Genomic DNA, 23,997 nt, shown 5'->3' with positions numbered 1-23,997 from the left:
TTTCGCTAATGACTAAGGAGATTTATCCAAACAAATCATGATATTTCACTTGATATTTATAACTTGAGATTTTTTTATATGAATTAAGACCTTTTATTATTTGTTTTCCTATGATTCTTTTTTCTATTTACTAAAGAGGAGATTTATCTAAATGAATCATAATCTTTCACTTAACTTCTTGATGTTGATGACTTGAGATTTATTATGATTCTTTTGTATTTATGACTTGTAAACTCCAATTGTTGATAACAAATAAGAAGAAGAAGCTCATATTTGTGTTGATAACAAAACAAGAGAAATAGAAATTGCTAGTCATATGTGCTCAACAAGCCAATCACGTGAGTGATGGCACATGTGACTTGACACAGAATCTTTTTACTTATTATATTTTAGTATTTATCACTTTAGTATTGTGATGTTCTTAGATATATGCAATGGGAATCGGATCGTGATGAGATCACGATAATGAGATCGATTCACTTTTAAACGCAAATCCTAAATAATCTCGGTCATAGGTTACTCAAGAGGGACATTGAGATAACCGGACAGACTAGTGTGCTGTATACCCATCCATATGATGGATGCAGCTGGTCTCATAGCTGCTCGTGTAGGGACACTAGGGATACAGTACAAGTGCTCATTGGAGAATGAGTTCACTGATTAATCCACTTATGGAATACTAGATGATTGATGATGCCATATTGTCAGACAGCGATTTCGTAATCCTAGTGGTATAATCTGGTCCTTAAACTTGAGACACCAAAAATGTCTTGTATGAGTGCTCCATTCTTTGATATCAGACTTATAGGTTTGGATGTCCTAGATCTAGTACAACTAGTCCTTGGGAGTGACAGTCGACCTTACGAGGGCTATTGAGTATCGATAGAGGATCATCCACTCTCGGCGTCATGAGAGGAATATCCTATGTACTCTTGCTCAGACAAATCCCTAACCAGGGTCATTCGGATTGAGAGAGAAAGAGTTCTCCGGGAGAATCCGATTAGAGCGAGACTCGAGTAGAAATCGTATAAGTCTGACAACATCATGCCCGGTATATAGTCTCTGGGATATTAGATGGATGAGGAACTATAGGTACATAGTAATTGAGGACAGACAAGCCAATGGATTAGATTCCCCTGTATCGTTTGGGGGCTACAGCGTAGTGGCCTAGTACGCCCGTAGTCGATGAGTCGAGTGAATTATTTTAGAGATAATAATTCACTCAGCTAGAAGGAGTTCTGATAGGTATGACTCACGGCCAGCTCGATATTGGGCCTAGAGGGTCACACACATATGATAGGCATTGCGATGAGTAGAGGTTCGGATATAAAATATTCGTCGGAGCCCCTGTCTTATTAGATATCCAATAAGCCCATGAATTATTGGATCCTATGGATGAGATCCAATAAGAGCTCATAAGAAATTATTGGATAGAGATCCACTAATCTAAGAGGCTTTGATAGTTGGATGGAGATCCAATACCCAATAGGGAAGAATCCATTAGGGTTAAGTTGATAGAGGACCTCTATAAATAGAAGGGATTCAGTGGTTCATAGGCTAGAGCCTTTGCTTGCCTCTCCTATTCTCCTCCCCCTCTCTACCTCAGAGCAGGTCTGGAGTTTTGAGGAGCATCGTCACAACCCTGCTGTGTGGATCACCACTAGAGAGGAGGATGCTTGACTTCCTTCACCCTCTCCTAGAGATTTGCAAGGATTCAGGGATATACGATCTCCCTAGGTAATACAATCTATTCTATACATAGTTTGTTTTATAATTTTTGCGCACCAATCTTCACACGATGATGAATATCTTTTTGGAAAATTGGGGAATTTATTTTCTTGTTCTTTCACTGCACATGTGATGTCGCCCCCAGATTTTCCACCAGCAATTATGTTGAACAAGGAGACTTATGATGTGTTTATAACTTTTCATTAGTAATGACTCATGCCTAAATTTTACTAGTTATTTTTTGAAGCTTGATTAAATATTTGGGCTTGCAATGATATATTAATTCGAATTTATCTCAACTTAAATTCAAGAATACTATTTAAAAAGCTCTATTTTGAATTCAAGATAATCATATTTTTAAGATGACATAAAAATGAGTTTAGTTAATACTCCACCGTAACTTGAACTTATCTTTGATATTAATATCTTTTATGTTATGCTTGGAACATTGATATAAAGGGATAAAAGTAGCACCATGATACCATAGTATCATTCTCTTCTTTTGATGATGACAAAGGGGGAGAAAGAAGTAATAACTCGCATATTTCAAAGAGAAGTAGTAACTTACACATTTCTCTTATTTGTTGATGACAAAGGGTGAAAAGTCGATTGTACTCTTTAATGACGTAAAAAATTATGATGTCTCATGATGATTTAAAATTAAGCATATGATGTATTATTACTTTGATATTTTAACTATGCATATGAAATGTGCAATGATTACTTTAATCTTTACAAATAAAAACTGAAATTATACATATAACCTTTGCAATGAAAGTCACTATGATTTTTTATTAATAAATATTTTGACTTGAATTCAAAGAGTAGCAATGAAATGTTATCATTTTTTTTTATGAATCCAAGTTTATTTCAAAATATCATATAGACAAGGAGAGTTTAGTTAAAACTCTATCATCAATTGGTTATCATCATTAAAAAGGGGGAGATTGTTGAATCCCGAATTTTGATGATGAAATCAATTGATGTGTTTATTGACTAATAAGTGTTTGAGATAAGTGACGTAGGAAAAACTTCAATCATGGATTTGAATCATCGAAAGATAAATCATTGAAGAAGGAGAATTAGACATTGGGCTGGAGAGCATCATGTCATCGATTGGATGTCGAGCTAAAGGATTAGTCGACATGCCAGATGATGGACTTCGTATCATGATTTTGGGCATCGAGCCGGAAGGATCCGGTATTGTGCTAAGAAGATTGAATATTGTGAGAGGTTAACATGCCGATGAATCGCGCAATAAAGGAAATGACGATATGCTAGAGGTTCGAACCAAGTGCCGAATGAATAGATGACATGTCGGACAACATGCTGAAGGTTTTATGATTGTAATTAGAGTTGTTAAGTCTTGATCGAAATCATTTAGAGTCTAATTGAGTTGGTTTTGGGGCATAATCATACCAACTTGATTAGGAGCCCATTAGGCCTGAACTAGGGTCAAATTAGGCCTGTTGGAATGTCAATTCAGTGACTTCGGGTTGGGCTAGGCGATGATACCACTTGAGAGCTGAAAAGCACTATTTTACTTTTTTGGGAACCCGACCCAATGCCAGCGGTGGTATTGCTCAATGATGGTAGTGCCGCCCAACACTAGCGGTAGTACAACTAATATCCCGAAAACTCATGAATTTAAATTTTTGGCTTCATTTTTTTAGCTCTACTTTTAAAGAAATCTTACCCAATGAATGGAAGTATATAGATGCACATCATAAGGAGCTGATTATTAGAGATATATTAAAAGGCATTTAAACTCGTTCTTCGTTAAAAAATATTTTATAATAATAATTATTTTTTATCTCAAATTGAGCCTAAATGTATTATTGATGATATTAAAGATGACTCATGGGCCTCGACAATGCATAAAGAATTAAATCAATGTGAAAGAAATAAAGTTTGGATGCTTGTTCCTGGACTTAATGATATCTCGTGATTGGCAATGAATGAGTATTTAGGAATAAGCAAGATGAATACAATGTCGTAGTTCGAAACAAGGGTAGATTAGTGGCTAAAAGTTTCAATCAAGAAGAAGGTATAGATTATAAAGAAATGTTCACTCTTATGACTAGACTTGAAGCCATAAGGACACTCCTTACCTATACATGCTTTTAAAATTTTAAATTATTTCAAATGGATATCAAAAGTGATTTTCTTAATGGTTTTATTTTTTAAGAAATTTTTTTGTTGAGCAACCACCCAAATTTGAAGATAATCTTTTTTCAAACCATGTTTATAAATTATCTAAGACTTTTTATAGGTTGAAGCAAGCCCCTAGGGCTTGGTATGAGAGACTTAGCTCTTTTTTATTCAGAATAATTTTTGAAAAGACAAGGTCAACACTATACTTTTTATTAAATATTTTTTTAAAAAAATTTTATTATTCAAATTTATATTGATGATATTATTTTTTTTCTACAAATGAATTTTTATGTGAATCATTTGCCAAGAATATGAGCCAAGAATTTAAAATGAGTTTAATGGTTGAATTGATATTTTTCTTAAGATTACAAATTAAGCAACTAAACAATGAAATTTTTATTAGTCAAACTAAGTATACTTTAGATCTATTAAAATGGTTTCACATGGATAATGCTAAGGCCATCAACACACTAACGAGCATTTCTATTAAATTAGATATAGATAATGAAGGAGAATGCTTTGATCAAAAAAATATATAGAGGCATGATAGGCAGTTTACTATATCTCACTGCAACTAGACCTGGTATAATATTTAGTGTTAGGCTTTGTGCAAGATTTCAATCCAATCCCAAACAATCTCACTTTAAAGCAGTAAAAAAAATTTTGGTGCTTAAAAGGAACATAATCTCAAGGATTACGGTATTCTAAATCTAATAACTTTGATTTGATTGTTTATGCTAATGCTGACTTTGTAGAATATAGAATATATAGAAAAAGAACCTTTGGAACTTGTCAATTCCTAGGCCAAACACTTGTTTCTTGGTTATCCAAGAAGTAAAACTCTATCATATTATCTATAGCTGAAGTTGAATATGTTACAGCAGGTGCATATTGTATATAGGTAATTTAGATGAAAAACAATTTAGAAGATTATAGACTATGCCTAAAAAATATCCCTATAAAATATGATAATACTAGTACAATTTGCTTGTCAAAGAATCCTATTCAGCATTCATGAACCAAACATATTGATATTAGATATTATTTTATTAGGAACCATATAAACAATCATGATATATCTTTGGAGTTTATTGACACAAAACATCAGCCAGTGGATATATTTACTAAATCATTGAGCGAGGAACAATATGATTTTATTACAAGGGAATTAAGTATGTTAAACCTGAATGAATCTTGATAAGCCAAAAAAAAAGGAAAATTTTGTTGGTGCTGAAAACAGGAGATCGACGGTAGCATCATTGGACTGGCAGTACCACCGCCAAAACCCACTACCCATAGGCGGTACCACTGCCAGTAACCTTGCCTTAGCTCTATTTAGTTAGGGTCGATGGTAGAACCACCCCAAACCCTTTCTAAACCTCTCTTCTCTTCTCACCTAACCTTCCTCGTAACCCATTCCATCCTTCTTTTTCCTTCATCCCTTTCTTCCAAACCTCTCTCCTCTAAACCTCCCCTCTTTCCTCTTTCCTTTAAAAGCCCAAGGAAACTCATCTCTCCTCCTTTTACAAGGCTAAGGATCAAGATTAGAGTTCAATCTCTTTAGTGATAAAAAAGAAGCTTGAGACTAGACTACAAGGGTAACCCTTAAATCCTTCTCTTGTTCTGAATCTATTAGTTGATCTTGTTCTTATTATTTTGGGAATATATGTTATAGTCCCCATGGTACCTAGAAGATCCTCAAGGGATAAAGGAAAAAGAATAATAGATGAGATCTATGATACTACACTTTTTTATTCCTATAAACATGCCCTTAGATTTCTAAATTTTAAATCTAGAAATGTCCATAGAGAAAAATATATAGATCTAGAAGATTTAGGTGATTTGAAAATAATTTAATGATTCGCTAACTTAGATATCTTTCCAATTCTTTAAATTAGTAAACATATCTATCCTAAACTTATTAGATTGTTCTACAATAATTTGCACGTAGATGAACATGATAGAATATCCACCTATCTTCTAGGGCATCATATACCTATTACGGATGACATAATTTGTAACCTTATAATAATTTTTGAAAAAGATAAGGTTGTTATTTTGGAGGATAATGTGACACGAAGTCAATTAGGGTTACAAATTCTGAGGTGATTGGTACCATTTTTGAAAATCCTAACCTATCTATTATTCAAAAAAATTATGAGTATCTACTACCATTTAACATAAAATTACTTCAACATATCATGATTATCATTCTACTCCCTAAGCAATACCATTTTAATGAAGTAAATACTATGAAAATAGGCACCATGTAATAGATTATGATAGGATGTGATAACTACTTTGGATATCTGATACCTCAAAACATGATTGAAATATTTATGAAGGATATAATGCTTTCATATGGTGGCCTAATTACTAGACTACTATATGAACATGGCATAGCCATCAATAAAGAAATTATGAAACTAGATAGATTAAATATCATCAATAGAAACTTATTAAGAAGATTGAGATGCATAATAATGAACATAATTTGGACTAGATTACCTAGGAGAACTGATTCTCCCCCATTTGAGCCAGAACCAAAAACACCTATACATAGGGGAAGTCTTCATCATACTAGTCCCTTTAAGCAAGGTTCGCAATACCGTACCGTACCGGAGTTTCGACCTGGGCTCGGTACCAGTACAGTACGGTATACCGCTACAGTGCTATAGTACTACAGTACTGCTATAGTACCGGACCGGTAACAGGCGGTCCGCGTACCAGAAGCCTGTCGGACCGGTACGTACCACCCGTACCGGGCGGTATATTCAGGCGTGCCGAGCACTGTAGCAGTGCTACAGTGCTACAGTACTGCTACAGTACCGGACCGGTAACAGGTGGTCCGCGTACAAGAAGCCCGTCGGACCGGTACGTACCGCCTGTACCGGGCGGTACAGACCGGTACTGTAAACCATGCCTTTAAGGTAAGACCTCCAATGAATCCAGTACCCTCTTCATCTATTAATTTCATAGCAACTCGATTGGATTATATTGAGCTTTTTTTATGATCAAATTTTGACTGAGATGTAATAAATTCATTAACGTATTGATACTATTGATGCACATTTTCATACTCAAGACTAAATTTTAACTGAGATGCAACATATTCATCAGCATCTTAATACTTTTGATGCATATTTTGATACTCTATTTAGGCATTTTGGATTACCACATGAGTAGTTTGCATATTTCTCTTTTTTGTTGATGATAAAGGGGGAGTCTTTGATGATATAAAAAATTATAAATTTTAACTTATATGATGATGATGTTTTTATTTTGTGTAATGATGTTTTAACTTATGATATTTTAACTTATAATGATGATGATATTTGTTTTAACGTATGACGATGATGTCTTTATTTTGTGTAATAATTATTTTAACATTTTAACTAAAATTATGCATATGATTTTTGTAATGATTACTATTGAACTCACTATGATTTATGATTAAAATTACTTCAACTCAGATTCAAAGACTAGCATTGAAAGGTTATCATTCTTTTTTGAATTCAAGTTTGTTATGTTTGAAAATAGCATATAGACAAGAGGAGCCTTGTTAAAACTCTATTATCAATTGGTTGTCATCGTCAAGGGGGAGATTGCTAAATCTTGAATTTTGATGATGAAATCAATTGATGAGTTTATGGACTAATATACTTTTGAGATAAGTAACATAAAAAATACTTTGATCAAGGACACAAACTATCATAGGTAAGTTGTCGAAGTTGTTAGGACTGTTTCAACATAAGGAGAGGGGGGGGGGGGGAGGTTGGGGTGTGAATTAGTACTTTCGATAAAATCATCGATTTTGAAAAACTTTCGTTCAATAAAAAAATTCATAGCGAAAATGTGCTTGACTTGGAGTAAGTGAACTAAGCAATTAATTTAGAAAGTAATAGCAATGAAATGCATAATATAAATGCAAACCGAGTTTATAGTGGTTCAATCGTCATGACCTATGTTCACTCCCAATTCTTCTTCTGCCGAGGCCACCAACATCCGCTAACGATCTTCTTTCAATGGGCGAAGACCAACAAACCTCTTACAATTATTTCTCTTTTTCATAGGTTTAGGAAACAACCTTTATAAGTTTCACACCTCTCTTAGAATGATAATAAAACTTAAGGAAGATGAGGAGGATACTTGGCACTTTTTCAAGACTTTTATAACTCAAAATCTCAAGACTTTTGTTCTCATTTTTGTGCTTGTAAATAAGAAAGATTGGGGTATTTATAGGCCTCAAATGACTTAAAAAATGAAGCCAAAAAGTGTCGCATCCTGAGTTTCCAGGATATTGATGGTACTACCGTCATTATTGGGTGGTACCACTGCCATTATTAGGTGATACCACAGTTTGTTAGATTAACAACTAGTTGTACCACCGCTTGTTAATTTGACATTGGATGATACCACCACCCAGTCTGGCAGTACCACCACTTGACATAGTATGGAGGATTGTGTCTGGGTGGTACCATCGCTAGTCTGGGCAGTACCACCCGTCAGACAACCTAGAAGGCTGAGCCTCAAGTAGTGCCACCAATAGCCCTAGCGATGCCACCGCCTAGGTCAGCTAAGGATCACTAAATAAGCCAAACAACATGCCCTATTCAATCCTAATTCGGGCCCAATTGGCTCCTAATTGAGTTAGTAGGTTTATACTCAAACCTAATTTAAATTAAGACCTAACTACGATGATTGAAACTAAAACAATTACAAAACAAGAAGCTAAGTTGTCCAACACATCATTTGTTCATTCGAACTCCTAGCGAACTTCCGGCGCATCGTCCGAACCTTCGGTGTATCGCCCGATCCAAGTGCATGTTGACTCCCGCAATATCCGATCTTGGCACAATGTTTGATTCTTCCAATCTGGTGCTCATTTTCTGACTCCGGCCCAACGTCTTATTCTTCTTGCTTCAATTGTTTTACCTTTCATGATCGTGGTTAGTCCTACATCACTTTTCTCAAAATATAGATTATATCATAAATTCATCAATTGATTTCATCATCAAAATCTAAGATTCAATAGAAGTAGGAGAAATTAGACATTAGGCTAGAAAGTATCATGTAAGAAATTGGACATCGAGCCGGATGATTGATCGACGTGTTGAAGAATAAACTTCGTGCCATGAGTTGGGGCATCATGTCAGAAGGATCGAATATTACACCAAAAGATCGGATGTTATGGGAAAGTCAACATGTCGATAGATCGAGTGATATGCCGAAGATTAAGACGAAGTGTCAGATGATCAGATGACATGTTGGAATGCTAAACAATATATTGAAGGCTTCGTGATTGTGATAGATACTTGATTAGAGTGTTTAAGTCTTGATTAAGGTCTTTTGGGGTCAAATTGAGTTGGTATTAGGTTAAAATCATGCCAACTTGTGGAGAAAGCTAATGGGCTTGGACCAGGGCCGAATTAGGCTCGTTAGAAGGCTAAATCAATGGCCTTAAGTTAGCCTGGGCGGTGGTACCACCAGGCACAATGGTGGTACTACCTAAACAGCCAATAGCCATTGTTTTATGCTTATTAGCACTGTCGGAGGTGGTACCACCCAAGTAGGTAGTGGTACCACCTAAGGCGACGGCAGTACCACCTAGAATTCAAATTTTGTGATGACCATTTGAAAGTCCAAAATTATGGCATAAAAAGTTACGACTGCAGGATCATCCAAATCCTAAAATTTTCCATGATTTAAATTTTTTGGCTCTACCTTAAAGCCATTTAAGGCTATAAATACACTCCACCAAGGCTTGGTTAGAGCAAGAAACAAGTTATGAAGTTTCTAAGGGTTACAACTCTCTTTGAGCATTGGTTGAGTCTCTTCCTCCTCATTGAGTTTAGAAATGATTCTCAGTAGGTGTGAGGTCTATTGTAAAAGAGTGAGTATTATAGAGGTTCTCTCCTAGGCTTGTTAAAAGAAGAAGAGTTGTAACAAGGGTAGTAGATATTCGTCCATTGGAAAAAAGATCGAGTGAAAGCTAATAGCCTCGAGAGAAGAGAAATCAGGAGTGGACGTAGGTCGGGAAAATCGAACCACTATAAATAGGTTTACATTCTCTTACTTATGATTTGTTATTGCTTACTCATTTACCTTACTCGCAACCCTTACTCATACTTTTTACTCGTACTTTTTGTTAATCACATTTCCAATATAGACTTATCGATTGAACATTAAGATTGGATAAAAATTTTTATAGTACTAATTCACTCATCTCTTAATGTCATTACGATCCTAACAGGTCAAAGCCCAAAAGGTAGCTCGGGTCAATTATTGAGTTACCGAATTGCCTACTTTACGAAATATTCCTAAAATATTCTTAGACGATTAGAAGGTAATTTATGTTAATTATAAATTAGCCCCCCTTAGGAATAATCATAGGAATATTTCCAAAAGATCATAAGATAATTCGGGTCGGTTACATACTAGCTACTCTGAGGAATATTTTGGAAAGATCAAAAGATAGTTCAAGTTGGTTACGAACCACTTCCTTTACCGGATCTTCACAAAATATCCTCTCACCTTCACAAAATATTCTCCCTAAGTTGGTTATGAACCACTTCCTCTTAGGAATATTTTTAGAAATTTATTCTTAATATATTATATTAAAATTTTTAAAGATAAATATATTATTTCCAAATATTGCAAGGATATATATATAAAGAATTGATGCCCCCATAGGGATTAGGATGAAAATTCACTATTTGGTAATCAAATATTAGGAAATAATTAGGATATATAAACTAGAAATTTGCTTCAATACTTGCTAATCTCTGGTTATATACCTCACGCTTGTTGGTTAACCACTGGTTGTGCGCCACGTAGGACTGTAATCCCCGTTTGCGCCACGTCGTAAATAACAGTAAAAGGCCGGTTCTTTTGTTTAACCCGATCGGGTTCGGTGACGCTTCCGTGCAGTCTATTAATATCCCCGGTGAGGGTCGAGCTAAAGCTTCCATCTTTGGAGGACTTACCTCTCCCCTTGACGAGACCCCTTCAAAGTCCAAACCCTAATGGCCCAAGAAATTCTCGACGAAACCCTGGAGCTTCCCGATGATCGGACCTCCGAACCCGGCGTCGAGCGATCGCCATCTGACATTGTTGATCCCTCTCTCTCTCGTTCCCTTTCCTCCAGCCGCCTCAACGCCCGGGCCGCCGAATTCGTCCCCCGGGTGGCGCAGCCCCCCAGTCCTGCCCCGGCGCAGATCCACCACGGCCACGATCCGGTAGCCCACCAGGTGATGCACGTCTTCCACCAGACGTCCCCCAGCCCCACGTACTTTGGTCCTGGGGCGAGTTCGTTCGAGTACTACGGAGGTGGGCCCGCCAGCGGGTTTGGAGAACACGAGGGAGGTCACTCAGGTGTTGATCCCGATCAGAGTTATCCGGCAAGGGACGGGCTGTCGGAGGAAGTTACCCAAAAGATCACTAAGCAGGTGTGTGCCTTCCTGAAGATTTCGCTTAATTTCTCAATTTTGACAGTGATTTGATGCATTAGGTATTTGAAGATAGTATTTTTGGAAAAAGAATAGGTTTACGACTTTTAGTAAAATGTAGACTTTTGTCACAAACCTTAGAAGAAGAAGTAATTGATGAAATGTAGCTTCCTTGATGTTTGTGAAAAACATATAATTTAGACTGTACCATGATCTGCCTGCGGAAAATGAATGAGACTTGAGCATAATGCCTTGTTATACTGATACTTATATCTACTTGTGACGTGTGTTACTCGAGCCATTTATTCATTCCATGGAATGTGATAATTGATTTTTATTGCTTCTATGTCCTCTCATTTGCTAATGGTGAGAATGGATATATGAAAATGGTAATTGGTAGAAGGTCTACCTCTTGTAATTGGACGTGTACGATAGGGATTCTTTTTAGAGGGTTTCTTGTTGTCACTCTTTTGTTCAGATACTGAAATATAAACAGCCCTTGATCGCGTCCTCCTTTATTTCCCTGTTTAAACACCGAATCTCACGTATCCTGCGTATGGAGAAGTAGCATAATTGTACAAATATGTCTCTTGTGCCTCCTTACTCTTTCATGGCGATGCATGTGAGAAGTCCATCTTTTGTTCCATGTGGTAATAATTGGCATTTAATGGTGAATTTGGTTTAATTGTCTTTGTCATCCTCAATCTAACATGTCATTGCAATTAGGTTGGGCTTTCTTTTATGTCAAGTCAAAGAAAGAGACATTTTGTTTTTTGCTAATTTGTGTTGTCTTTTGATGTTGTTGAGGTTTTAATACTCCACATAATTTTGCTTGATTAATTTCAGGCCACAAGTTTGAGTTGTATGTAAGTGACCTTGCTATTGTTTTTATAAATGATAATATGACCTTATAATTTCAAATATAACCTCAAGTGTTCGTTGTGTGCTAATTCTTAAGTCCAAGAAGCAGTTTGTTCCTTGGTTGGAATTGGTATTTGAATCAAAATCAGAATGCACTAGAATCGGAATCCAAATGCTTGAATCCTATCGCAACATGGACTTGGAACTAGAATGATAGACCCTGGTGGAGAAACAGAGGTCAGCAGTGGGAAGAAACTATAAAGAAAAAGGAAGGAGAATAACAAGGCCATCCAGCATAAAGTGAACTTTTTGTTTTTTTAGAGATTCAGAATGACATGTCCACAGGATTTAGCCACAAGTCCTGTAACAGGATAATGATACTTCCTTCTCAGTTCTCTCCTTAAGTTTTTGTAACCAAACAAGAGAAAGAGACTTTCTCTTATGTTCTCTTCACTTTTCTCCAGCATAGGATGTAAATATTACAAAATATGGCCTGTTAAAAATGTAAAAACAAAAGTTTTGTTATTTAAATAATTTTTGTGCCTTTTTTTAATATTAATACGAAATCAGGATGATCTGTTACTAACTTATATGAACTCTTCGTGCCTTATTTGCAATAAGTTTTCTGCATCTAGTTTTCCTACTATAATTTCAAAACTGTTCATTTCCTACATTATCTTGTATTGTGTTATTTGATGCAAGGTATCTTGTCTCTTGTAACTTACTATTTTATCTTGGACAGGTCGAGTATTATTTCAGTGATGTGAACCTTGCTACAACTGAACACTTGATGAGGTTCATTAACAAAGATCCTGATGGATTTGGTAAAGATTTATCCATTGACCATTCAATTTTTTTACTCTTTGGATTTATCCAAATCTAATAATTTTACATGTTTTTTAGATATATCTTTTTCAACAAATTAAGATGTTCAAAGGTGTTTGCATCAATGTCTTATAAAGGTAGAATGTCGAGGTTTATTGAGATGAACATGGACCTGAAATTTTTGGTCATGCATATACATGATGAACAAAAATTCTATAAAGAGCATTGGAATTAGGGTTAACAAAAGTTTTATCGAGGTTAACCAAGATTTAAGTAGGGCTGCCGGTTGAGCATGTTAGGAATTAGGTCTTCCAGTTGAGCGTGTTATTAGGTTGAATGAAAACCCCAACCCTAAGTGACACCAACCAGGTTGCTCTCTTTGGGATCTAACCTGTATTGCTGCTCGGTATTCCAATTCCTTGATTATTCGTCATTAGGTTGTTGCTGGTGCAGTTCATTTTCCTATATGGAAGCTTTTTAAGGTTGAAGCTTATCTTAGTATACACTGACCTATTGGCATGAATGAGTTCCATGTGGTACTTGCTAAAATTTTTTAGTCTGATTTGGAGTCTTCCACACATCCAAAAATGGGTATGCAAACATAGCTTGTTAGTTGTATGAACAATGTTGTAGGGTAAATGGGCTCTTTGTGTGTTGCCTTGTTTATAATACTTTTAGTTATATGTCTTCCATGGACCTTACACCAAACTAATCACATTAGATTGAAAAGCAAATCAATTGGTTTGCAAGGACACTGTCTTATATGGATGACAACAACAACTTGGTGTTGTTTCCTAGAAAGGGCAAATGAACCATCATAATTAGATTTGCTGTTTCATCATAAATGAATCCTTTTAATAGGTCACTGTAATTTTCAAAGTTGAAGTGATGGCCTTTCAGCATGTCACTATATTGGTACCCCTTTTAGCACTTTGCTTATCTTTTAGGATATGTTTCTTTCACTCCCTACGGATTCTTGGAACTATGCTTCTGGATTTTAGACCCATTTCTGGAGTGTCGAACACATGCCACTTTCACTTGAAGGATACTTTCAGTTGCCACTATGAGAAAAACAATGGTCCTCAGTTCAAGTGGGCAAAAGTGACTTGCCTTTAACAAACAACAATTTTCATCCTTTTTACTATTATAAATCTTAACTGCTATTTATTGGTACAATTTTTCTATGAAAAAACAATCCAAAGATAAGGGAAGTAGTTGCATGTTTTATCATAATTCTTAAGTGCAATATGTGTAAGTATTGTGTTGAAGAAAGTGGTTTAAATATATATTGTAATCGAAACCCCCTAATTATTTGCATATGCCTCCCATATTATTATACCTTGAATAGGTTGAAACTCTCTGCAACCATTAAATGGTAACCAAGAGAAAATATCTTGCAGAATATTCCATCGTCATCGATGACAAACTTATCCTTTGTTCTAAATCTGTATCTTTTTCCTATTTTCATGATGTACCAAATCAAAATGTTTATTTCTGTTTTGCTTTCTCTCTTCTCTTCCTTCTCCTCCTGTCATCAAGTCCACAATAAGTTCTTGAAATGTTGCAGTGACTGAAAAGATGATGCTTTCAAGTAGGTGAATCTTTTGTAATTTGAGAGACCTGACATGGTATTGATCGAGCTGCTTGGTTCTGGTTCAAATCGATGTAGCAATGAATAATCACCCACCTCTCACCAATCTTTGTTACCTGAAGCTTGGTTTGCATTGGTATGTGGAGTGAAAATGGGAATCATAATTTACTAGTTTGGAACTTGATTCAACATGGGTGGACTTCTTTGGATTGCGTACCCAGGAAAATTGCATTCAACTGGTACATGGGTTGCACTTTACATTTATATATACTAATATATATCTAGGGCTTTTTAGAATGTTGAATTTTTCATTCCAAATTGCCAATGCTCCATGATCTGGTTATGTGATCACAGATTGGTATGCTGTTAGTGTTTATTGGTAAAGTAGAGACAAATAGTACCAGGAATAGTTGCTTATGTCTATCTTCAAGGCGTGCTTTATAAGTCTCACCTAAGAGGGTGTCTCTCTTGTCAATTGGTTGCCACTTAGCGAGGGTATCTCTTACCTTCCTCAAAATAGGGAGTTTTGAGGACTATTTTGGTGAGTTCATCAATGGAGGAATCAACCTCCCAAAGCCTACCATACTGTCCAAGTTTTGAGAGCTTAGTGCTTCAAGACCTGAAAGTCAGGGAGCTTGGCAGTGAATATTGGATCTCCCTGTGAAACTGATTGATGAACACATAAAGCAACTTGATCTTAAAGATTTCAGAAATTATTGGGTCTCACTAATTATTCATCATAAGAGATGTCAAGTGTCAATCTGCTTAAGCGGCCAATTTGGGAAGAAAGATGGCCAGAGAAATAAAAAAGAAGAAAGTCTTCATCTAGTATTCTGTACAAGAGAAAGATAGACATTTTAATGAATTTCACAAATGGTAAGAATTTTATCAAAAACTCTAATTATGTTAAAAAAACAAATATTATACAATTATTTCTTTCCAATTACTATCTATTACCTATAGGGGTTTGAGAGTTGTAGGTAGGGTAAAGGGTTGGATGTATACATGAGGGGTTTTAATAATGAAGGCATAAGATAGGGGTTATGTGCAGGAAATCCTAAATATTTCATGTTCCTTTGTTGGATGGCAAACTTCTATTCCATATGAAGATGATTGTCTGACAGAATAATTACCAAGAACCTTTTATTGCATGGTGCTAAGGGTGAACACTAGTGTTTTCAGTAAGGTTACTTCTTTTGCAATATAAATGATCAAAATTAACTCACAGAAAGTCTCTTTTCTTGCAAGGGTAAGTTTAGGTACATTGACCCTCCCCAGCCCCACAATCATGAGAGTGTCACACACTGGCCTCCTCTAATGCATGATGCTGTATGGACTATAGTCTTGAAACTGAACATGTCATATGTAACCAATTTGGGCCAGTGATTTAAAAAGCGCTAGGCCCCAAAAGGCGCCAAAATCCAAAAACACCCGAGGCGCTAGGTGCTCGCCTGAGCGAAACGAGACGCTAAAATATAAAAATATATAATATAATTAATAAATATAATTATTTAAAATTTTAAATAAAAATATGCAATAATTTCAAATAAATAAAAATTAACAACATTAAAATCAAAATAATATATTATTAATCTATTAACAGTATTGAAAATTAATCATTTCAAAATCCAAATAAACTTAATATTAAGAGTATACTGTATACTGAGCCTGACGGAGAAACGAGGAAGCAACGGCGAGCGGCGGCAGCGGGAAAGGGAGCGGGAGGCGTGAGCAGCGACAGCGGCGAGCAGCGGGAGCAGGAGCGACGAGTAGCGAGATCGGGATCGGGATCGGGAGCGACAACGGCAGCGGGTTAGGGTTGGGTAAGGGTTATATTGGTTTAGTTGGTTCGATTGAACCAACTAACAACCGAACCAGGACTGAACCAGACCTAAAATCCTGGTTCGGTCACTTGGTTTACCCAGGCGCTCGCCCGAAGCGCCCAGCGCCTGGGCTCGGGCGAGCGCCCAAGCGGCGCCTGTTTGAAGCGCGTCGCCTGGGACATTAGCGAGGCGCTCGGGCCTCGCCTCGCCTCGCCCGAGCGCCTAGGCGAGCGCCCGAGCGCCTTTTTCAATCACTAATTTGGGCTTTAACCCTTTATGGAAACATACAAAGATTGTGGGTGGTTCACAATGGTGCGTGCATGATTGACAACATCAAGAACCAACATTTGCCAATGGTTCATTTGACAGAAAATGTTTTTTATATTTCACTTGCATTTTAACTTGAGCAAAAAGCAACCTCATTCTTTTCCTGGTGGCAAAATAAAATTTGGCAATTAATAGACTGCAAAGATGGAACTGTAACAACAGCTCTAACTTGCAGGAGCAAGAGAGACATGTAGGCAAATATGTATTTTTACCAATGCCTGAGGAGTTCATTTATAGAGTACTGGTGCTTCGCTGGGAACATTGTTGTACTAGTTTGTACTAATTTATGGTGTCATTCTCTGCAATGCCCATATTTTGTGTTCTATTTTGTGGGATCGTAGGTCGAATGTAGAGAAAACATTTGCTTTGTATGTGGAAAGAGAGGTTGGTCCTTTAGAAGCCTTCCATGTGATCTAATGGCTACTATATTCATCCTAAAGGCCTAATACTCAAATATGTGTACCCTATGAAGATTTTTGATATTTATATGGTGTCTGAAGGGTTTCAGAACCAATTTTGAGAATTGATTTTTGTTATAGCTTTTATGGGACCATATGGAACAGATGCTCGGAGATTATACATCTTGTCTAATTTGCAGATTGACCTTGGCATATGATTGTAAATTATTTGTAGAAGTTATTTTCATTTGGAAAGACTCTGCACCTGTTGATGAATCCTTTTGTAGCTGTCAGTGACCTAAAACTGGAACACCCAGCATCCCCTGAAAGTTGACATGGTTTATAGCTTAAGTTGAGCAATAGATATGTAGTTGTATTGTTTGGTAAATTATTATTTCACCTGGCACCTGAAAGGTATAATTTGTATGTTGAGATGACACTTATAGTTTATATTTTAATATTTTATTTTGGCATCACCTAATTGGTTATCCAGTTGGAGAAAGAATCATGTGCTTTTTATCAAATTTTAAGCTGTAGCTTCATTGACTTGCCATGCAAATAGCAATCGATATTTTCAGCATCTTTTTTCAACATTTGGAAGATTGACCTGTGAGAAGAATTGGGAGATCAGATTGTAATGGAGATTGCCTAATCATCCTTTTTTTTCCCCACTGTGCAGTTCCAATATCAGTTGTTGCAGGGTTTAAGAAAATTAGGGCCTTAGTCCACAACAATTCTCAGCTTGCTATGGCACTCCGGACATCATCAAAACTGGTGGGATATGTTAACACACTTGAGTAATGATCCTCATTTTAATTTATAATATGTTGAACCTCTTTTATTTTTCTTTCTGGGGAACTGTATGTATACCATGGCCGTGGCATAATTTGCATTGCATAATGCATCTCTAAATATGTTTTCTAGTCATAGATGTCATAGATATGATGGTACTTGCTTAGTCTTTTAGTGTACTAAATTTAGTTAGTTACAGGTTGTAAGTGATGATGGTAAAAAAGTTGGGCGCCAACAGCCGTTTACAGAATCAGACATGGAAGAGTTGCAGGTGAGAGGTTCAACCAGACCTCTATTGATGTTATTTCAACATTTTATGTGGTCTTATTTTAATAACAGTTTTGTCCTTTTTTTCTTAGTCGCGCATTGTTGTGGCTGAAAATCTGCCTGAGGATCACTGCTATCAGAATCTTATGAAGATTTTCTCAGCTGTTGGCAGGTAGAGTATATTGTAATTTGTAAATATTATATGATTTTGAAACCTAAATGACTTGGGTGATGCTGTTCTGTAGTGTAAAGACAATTCGCACATGCTACCCACAGCCTCCCAATGGAACTGCTGCTGCAGTTAATAGACCAACAAAACTAGAAATGCTCTTTGGCAACAGAGTATGTATTTCTGTCAATTGTTTTATTTGTGTGGCTGGTAGATGGCATTTTTAAAATGTACCTTCTCATTATTATGCTGATTGCTTTTTAACATTTGCACATTTTTCATGGTCAGCTAACAATGTTTGCCTATCTATTTGAGTCTCATTTGTACGGTGAATTTCTCTTTCAAAGTTGGTTGTATTAAAAAATGGTCTTTTGCTCAACAACTAGATTTTTAGCTAGTTGATGTTTCTGAAAATTGAGAAAATGTTGTAAGATTGTACTATTGAGTTAATGGAAATTCGTGCACCTCTCTCCTGGCACTTTAGTCCTCGGGGAACCTTATGTACATGTTAGCTTTACATAAATTGTGTTTTTTTAACTATCTATAGCTTGCAAAGTTTCGTAGCACTTGTACATATGCAGATTATAATATGAATCCTTAATTATAGACTTTTCCTTTGTAGTTGCATGCGTTTGTGGTGTATGAGACTCTCGAAGATGCTGAAAAAGCAGTAAGTTTATTAGTCCCTTTTTTCGTAGGATTTTTGCATTTTCTAAGCTTTAATTATGCTGATGTATTATTATCTGGGCACACAGGTAGCAGAACTGAATGATGAGAAGAACTGGAGAACTGGACTCAAACTTCGATTATTTCCTAAATTTGTGGTAAACATAATGTTTTTCATTCTGTGTTCTGTACTGACTTGCATTATCACTCACAAATCTTAGTTTATAACTTACTTTCAAACATTTGCTTGGTCTAGAATCATCATTTTCTAAACATTTGCTTCGTTTCTGTGTATGTGCACGCACACCATGCTCTATACCTGTTGGGTATCTCATCTGTGTGCGAGTGTGCAACTAATTAAAAAGGCAGTGGTGGTAGAAAGAGGTGTTACCTTGAAATTCAATTTCCCATATATGAAAATTGTTTTGTTCTCACGGCAGGGAATGTAAATATGACCCATAATAACTTATTATGGCTATCTGTTCCAGCATTGATTGGAATTCTGCTAGTTCAGTTGGAATATATGATCAGGAAGAGGATTTGCAGGTTATTGTTTTTTTATCAAAAACGTAGATGGGCGTTGCTAGATTTCAATCAAAAGCTGGGTCTATGTAGATATATTTTTCAATTTAATGTTTTCCCTTCTTTATGTAAAGGTTTAGGATTGTAATTCTGACTGGATGTCATGCTTGGTTCTTGCATAAGTTTTGGGTTTCTAGATATAATGCGCATGACCTGATGATGCTTCTTTGTTTGATTTAATAGATCTTATCTAGTTGCTCCTGTTGAGCAAAAAGGAATACTAGACTGTATGAGAAGACTATATAATTTGTATTATCAAAATTTTATATCTGTTCCTTACTTCATGAGTTGATAAGCTACATAAGCTAGTGAAGTGAAACTTTTTAAGTTACTAGGTGTAACTCATTTTCGCCATCTCCAATCCAGACAAAACATGGGCAAGCTCGAGGAAGAAGAGGGCATGAAGCCGATATTAACGGGGAAGAGGATGTCTGCACGTCAACCCATTCAAATGAGAAGCAGGTTGAGGATACATATCACCCGTCTGAAGTGTTGCATGAGCACGAGGTAAGAATGCATGCTCCTCTTTCCAACCATGACATGTTAAAGCTTTCTTCTCTAATAAAGATTCAGTTTATTTGATGCCTACCAGTTAGATAAATAACTGAATCAATATGCAAGAAATAAATCAGATAGACCAAAAACTAATCTTTATCTCTATGGTAAATCATCAGTCTAGGATGGAGTTGTTTCAGGGCTGTTCAAATATGTTGAGTTGATGGTTGGTAGTTGTAAACATGATTGAATATATGATACTTTGTTCAGAGTGAGGAGAGTTTCAATGACAGAGATGGAGCTCCAAGGCGAGGAAGAGGTCGGGGCCGAGGAGGGAGAGGACGAGGACGTGGCCAGCCTTATAACAATAGCCGCGGTGGAGGGCATGCGGTTGGCACTCCACCTTCTAGCTATGTGATTCATCCCGATCGTGAGCAACCTGCAGTAGCTCATAAGCAACCTCCTGGCCCTCGCATGCCAGATGGTACAAGAGGATTTACCATGGGTCGCGGGAAACCAGTGGTCCCCACAAGTACAGTCTAAATACCATTATTAGTATGGTTGTTCCTGGATGTGTGTGTTAATAGTGACCTTTTATCAGCAAATCTGCTGCTTTTGGGTGTAACTGCTGATGATTTTGGGTATATTCATCCATCCATCCATCAATCCGCTCATCCATGTGTCCAGTATATTACGGTGTCTCGAACCTAGTTTTGGGGCTCGTTTCCTTGTATTCGTTTTTTGGTCCTCAGACATTTGATGGTGTGGTGAAAAGAAAGAAAAATGAATGTTGGTACTGAGCTTCTTGTTCTAACTATATGCTAATAAAGCTTTAAAAGGCAGAAGGTTTGTGGATTGGCAGACACGATCTTCGATGGTGCTGTGTGATTGTGGTTCTTACTGGCATTTCCTACAATAGAATATGCAATGTTGGTTAGAGTTATTTGAAGACTTTGCGTGTTATAGATTTACATTTGTGCTGTTCGTGATGGTTCATGTATCAATCCAACCCACCCAAAATTCTGTAACATGATGTTTTTGTCACCTGATGGGCTTTTATCACTTGTAGTAGTCTGATAGAGGGGAAAATTATCCAATCATAGTTTGACATATCGACACACCAGTACAGGTGCTAGATTTGACGCGTCGGAGTCGATCATGTCCATCGGCTACGCCATCGGTCACCTTGGTGATTGAAACTGCCATTCTAGAGACGATTTGATCACATCTCAAGTATTTGCGGGCCTTGTGTTGGATGTGCAGTCCTCCCCTCCAACTTCGATCCCCATATGTTCGTATCCATAACACATGAGCACGAGCTTCATATATGTATATAAATTATGTGGAATAGTCATGACTCTGACTCCCACAGCCACTGTGAAAACATGGAAATTTTTTCCCAAGCAGGATGGTCTCTCTGATTGAACTCTACTCTGAGAATTCCTTCGAGTAGGCATTGTTAATGAGACTTTATTAAGAACATCAATACTAAGAAATGGCTCCTCATGCCATTGAATAGTAAATGGGACTCATCAATACCATTATGAGACAAAATGACATCAAGTCTCAGGAATAGGTACCGAGATTGAGAAAAGGAGGGTAAATAGATGCTAATATGAGATTCCGGAGGAGCCTTTCTTACATATCAGAAATCAATTCATCTGCTGCGGTACATAGCAAATAGTGCTTGATTTCTTTGTTGTTCCCACGAACAACATGACCATAAGACACAAATCTAGTCTCTCAAGAACTGCGACAGCTCCGTTCACCACAACTCCGGTGAACGTCGGGGAACAGTCAGCTGGAGACGGCCTAAAGATACAATATATGATAGCATACACTATCTGATGCAATGCCATGGCGCCATGGTTCAGAGGCAACTGGATGGGATCATAACTCCTGAGGCAGTCCCTTTCACATTCTTGCAGTAGGACAGGGACCGCTCGTCCTGGTAAGTGAGCTTGATGTCCTGCAACTCGATTCCAGTGCACGGGTTGCTCGGGCTGCAGTCGAGCTTCACCGCCACCTGCGTCGCCGATGTGCCATGGACGTCGTTGAACTTCACCTGGCTAATCTTGATTCCTGAGCTCTGCAACATTGATGAGAGAAGAAAGGTAATGAATGTGACTGCGTTTTAGGTTCTGCAGCTGATGGTTCTAAGATTACCGGGCCGGGGCAGTTCACGGTGCCGGGGCAGTAGTTCTGGTCGACGACGATCGGGTTCTGGACGTTCTTCATGACGGCGTGCTCGAACGTGACCCCCTTCACGAAGCCATTGCTCGGCTTCGCCCATGTCTTGATCCTCAACCCGTTCTGCGTCCCCGTGAACTCGACGGCCCTCACCGTTATGTTCTGCACTCCGGCTTCCTGTGCTTCGCCGCCCAAGCTTCCGACGCTGCACACCACGAGAACAAGTTCGATTACCATGTTGGCGGACACCGATAATTTCGAGAAGCGTACGCATGTGAAGTTGAAGTTTGCCGACCTGATACCGTGGCCAGGGCCGCACTTGATATTCTCGATCCACACAGCGGTGGAACCAGGCCCCATGGAGATGCAGTCGTCGCCGGTCCTCATGGTCGATCCGGTGATCGTGACGAAGCTAGACATCTGGATATGGATACCGTCGGTGTTGGGGCTGTCGCCCGGTGCTGTGATGGTTGCACCGTGCAGTGTGATGCCACTGCTAGCGAAGATGGACATGTGGAAGAGCTCGCTGTTGACCAGCCTTATGCCACTCAACAAGAGGTTCTTCGACTGCCCAATAGTTAATGACTGCAGTAATTCGCGGCACGATCATTCATTAGCCTTCGTGTACTCTTCTTCTACTGGTAGCTTAAGAGTTTAGACTGTTACCGTGGCACCGTAGGGGCAGCTCCGGCGAGCGTTCTTGCAGGCCCAGAAGGCCTGTCCCCGCCCATCCAGCCTTCCGCCATAGATGGACAACCCTTCCACATACTTGATGGTAATCCACTGTGTGGAATCACTGTAACCGGCGGGAGCCATGAGGGTCCCCTTGATGAACATCCTCATCCCGGTGTTGCTGCAGGGGCCGCTGAAGAGCGCCTGGCTTACCAGGAACCCGCCCGACGGAACGATGATCGTCGCCGGCTGGTTCGATCCGCAGGCGGCCGCCCATGCAGCGAGGAACGCCTTGGCCGCGTCGGTGCGCCCGTCCGGCTTGGCGCCAAAGTCCACCACGTTGTAGGCCGCCGTTGCCATGGTGGTGGAGAGGTAGGAGATGAGTAACAGTGCAAGCAGAGAGCCGAAAGTTTGCGCCATGATGGAGAAGAGAGGGATGGAGGTGTTGCGGAGGATTGAGTTGGGAATGTATTTATAGCGAGTGATCTCCGATAAGGGTTGACAAGACGGATTGGGAAGAGGAAAGAGGAGCACGCAGCGGGATCTGGTGATCATGTCTTTGCTCAGATTGCGGGTCGCCATAAACTATGGAGTCAATCAATGCGAAGGGGAAGGTCAAAGGTTGGACGAGCAGCAGCGCACAGTGTCGGGTAGCGGTTTTGGCCGTTATCATCGCATGGGAGTACTTAAATGCCTATTATTGAGTACTTAGTCGTGCATGCCGTACTAACTTGGCATCCACTTTGGCTCATCACAAAGCCACATCAATTGTTTCTGCATTTGATGCAATTCCATTATGATCCTCTCAGCTCATTTATATATAGTTGGAGGAAGTGAAAGGAGAAAGTAAAGATCTCTGTATGCTATGGAGAATTGGAAACTATGATTCGGATCCACGAAAGAGAATCAATCCAACATCATGCTTACATGGATGATTTAAATCTACCATGTATTCAAATGCGCACTGAGATGGTAATTAATACAAATAATGCAAATCAAAATCATCTTA

At 38.1% G+C, this 23,997-nt stretch overlaps 2 protein-coding genes across 3 annotated transcripts; one reads left to right on the top strand and one right to left on the bottom strand.

Annotated features, from left to right (window-relative positions):
- Positions 1-10,835: 10,835 nt before the first annotated feature.
- On the top strand, positions 10,836-20,987 carry LOC103988117 (la-related protein 6B). Of its 2 annotated transcripts, none has more exons than XM_065187669.1 (10): positions 10,836-11,330; positions 12,934-13,015; positions 17,835-17,929; positions 18,147-18,218; positions 18,307-18,386; positions 18,460-18,556; positions 19,006-19,053; positions 19,139-19,207; positions 19,998-20,138; positions 20,420-20,631. In XM_065187669.1, exons 1-10 carry the CDS (start codon positions 10,908-10,910, stop codon positions 20,489-20,491), a joined length of 1,179 nt encoding a protein of 392 aa, XP_065043741.1. In that variant the 5' UTR covers positions 10,836-10,907; the 3' UTR covers positions 20,492-20,631. The 2 variants fall into 2 exon arrangements, with proteins under 2 accessions (XP_065043741.1, XP_009404917.2); XM_009406642.3 differs by having other exon boundaries at positions 10,837-11,330; positions 20,397-20,987.
- A 744-nt stretch (positions 20,988-21,731) lies between these two features.
- Positions 21,732-23,447, bottom strand: LOC103988116 (polygalacturonase). Its single transcript, XM_009406641.3, has 4 exons — positions 22,983-23,447; positions 22,612-22,901; positions 22,293-22,521; positions 21,732-22,215 (listed from the first exon to the last, which is right to left on the bottom strand). Exons 1-4 carry the CDS (start codon positions 23,406-23,408, stop codon positions 21,997-21,999), a joined length of 1,164 nt encoding a protein of 387 aa, XP_009404916.2. The 5' UTR covers positions 23,409-23,447; the 3' UTR covers positions 21,732-21,996.
- Positions 23,448-23,997: the final 550 nt, after the last annotated feature.

The sequence above is a fragment of the Musa acuminata genome, chromosome BXJ1-6, assembly GCF_036884655.1.
Source record: "Musa acuminata AAA Group cultivar baxijiao chromosome BXJ1-6, Cavendish_Baxijiao_AAA, whole genome shotgun sequence".
Classification (NCBI taxonomy): Eukaryota; Viridiplantae; Streptophyta; class Magnoliopsida; order Zingiberales; family Musaceae; genus Musa; species Musa acuminata.
The sequence above is the reverse complement of the archived record's forward strand: the minus strand, read 5'-3'. Positions and strand labels throughout refer to the sequence as shown.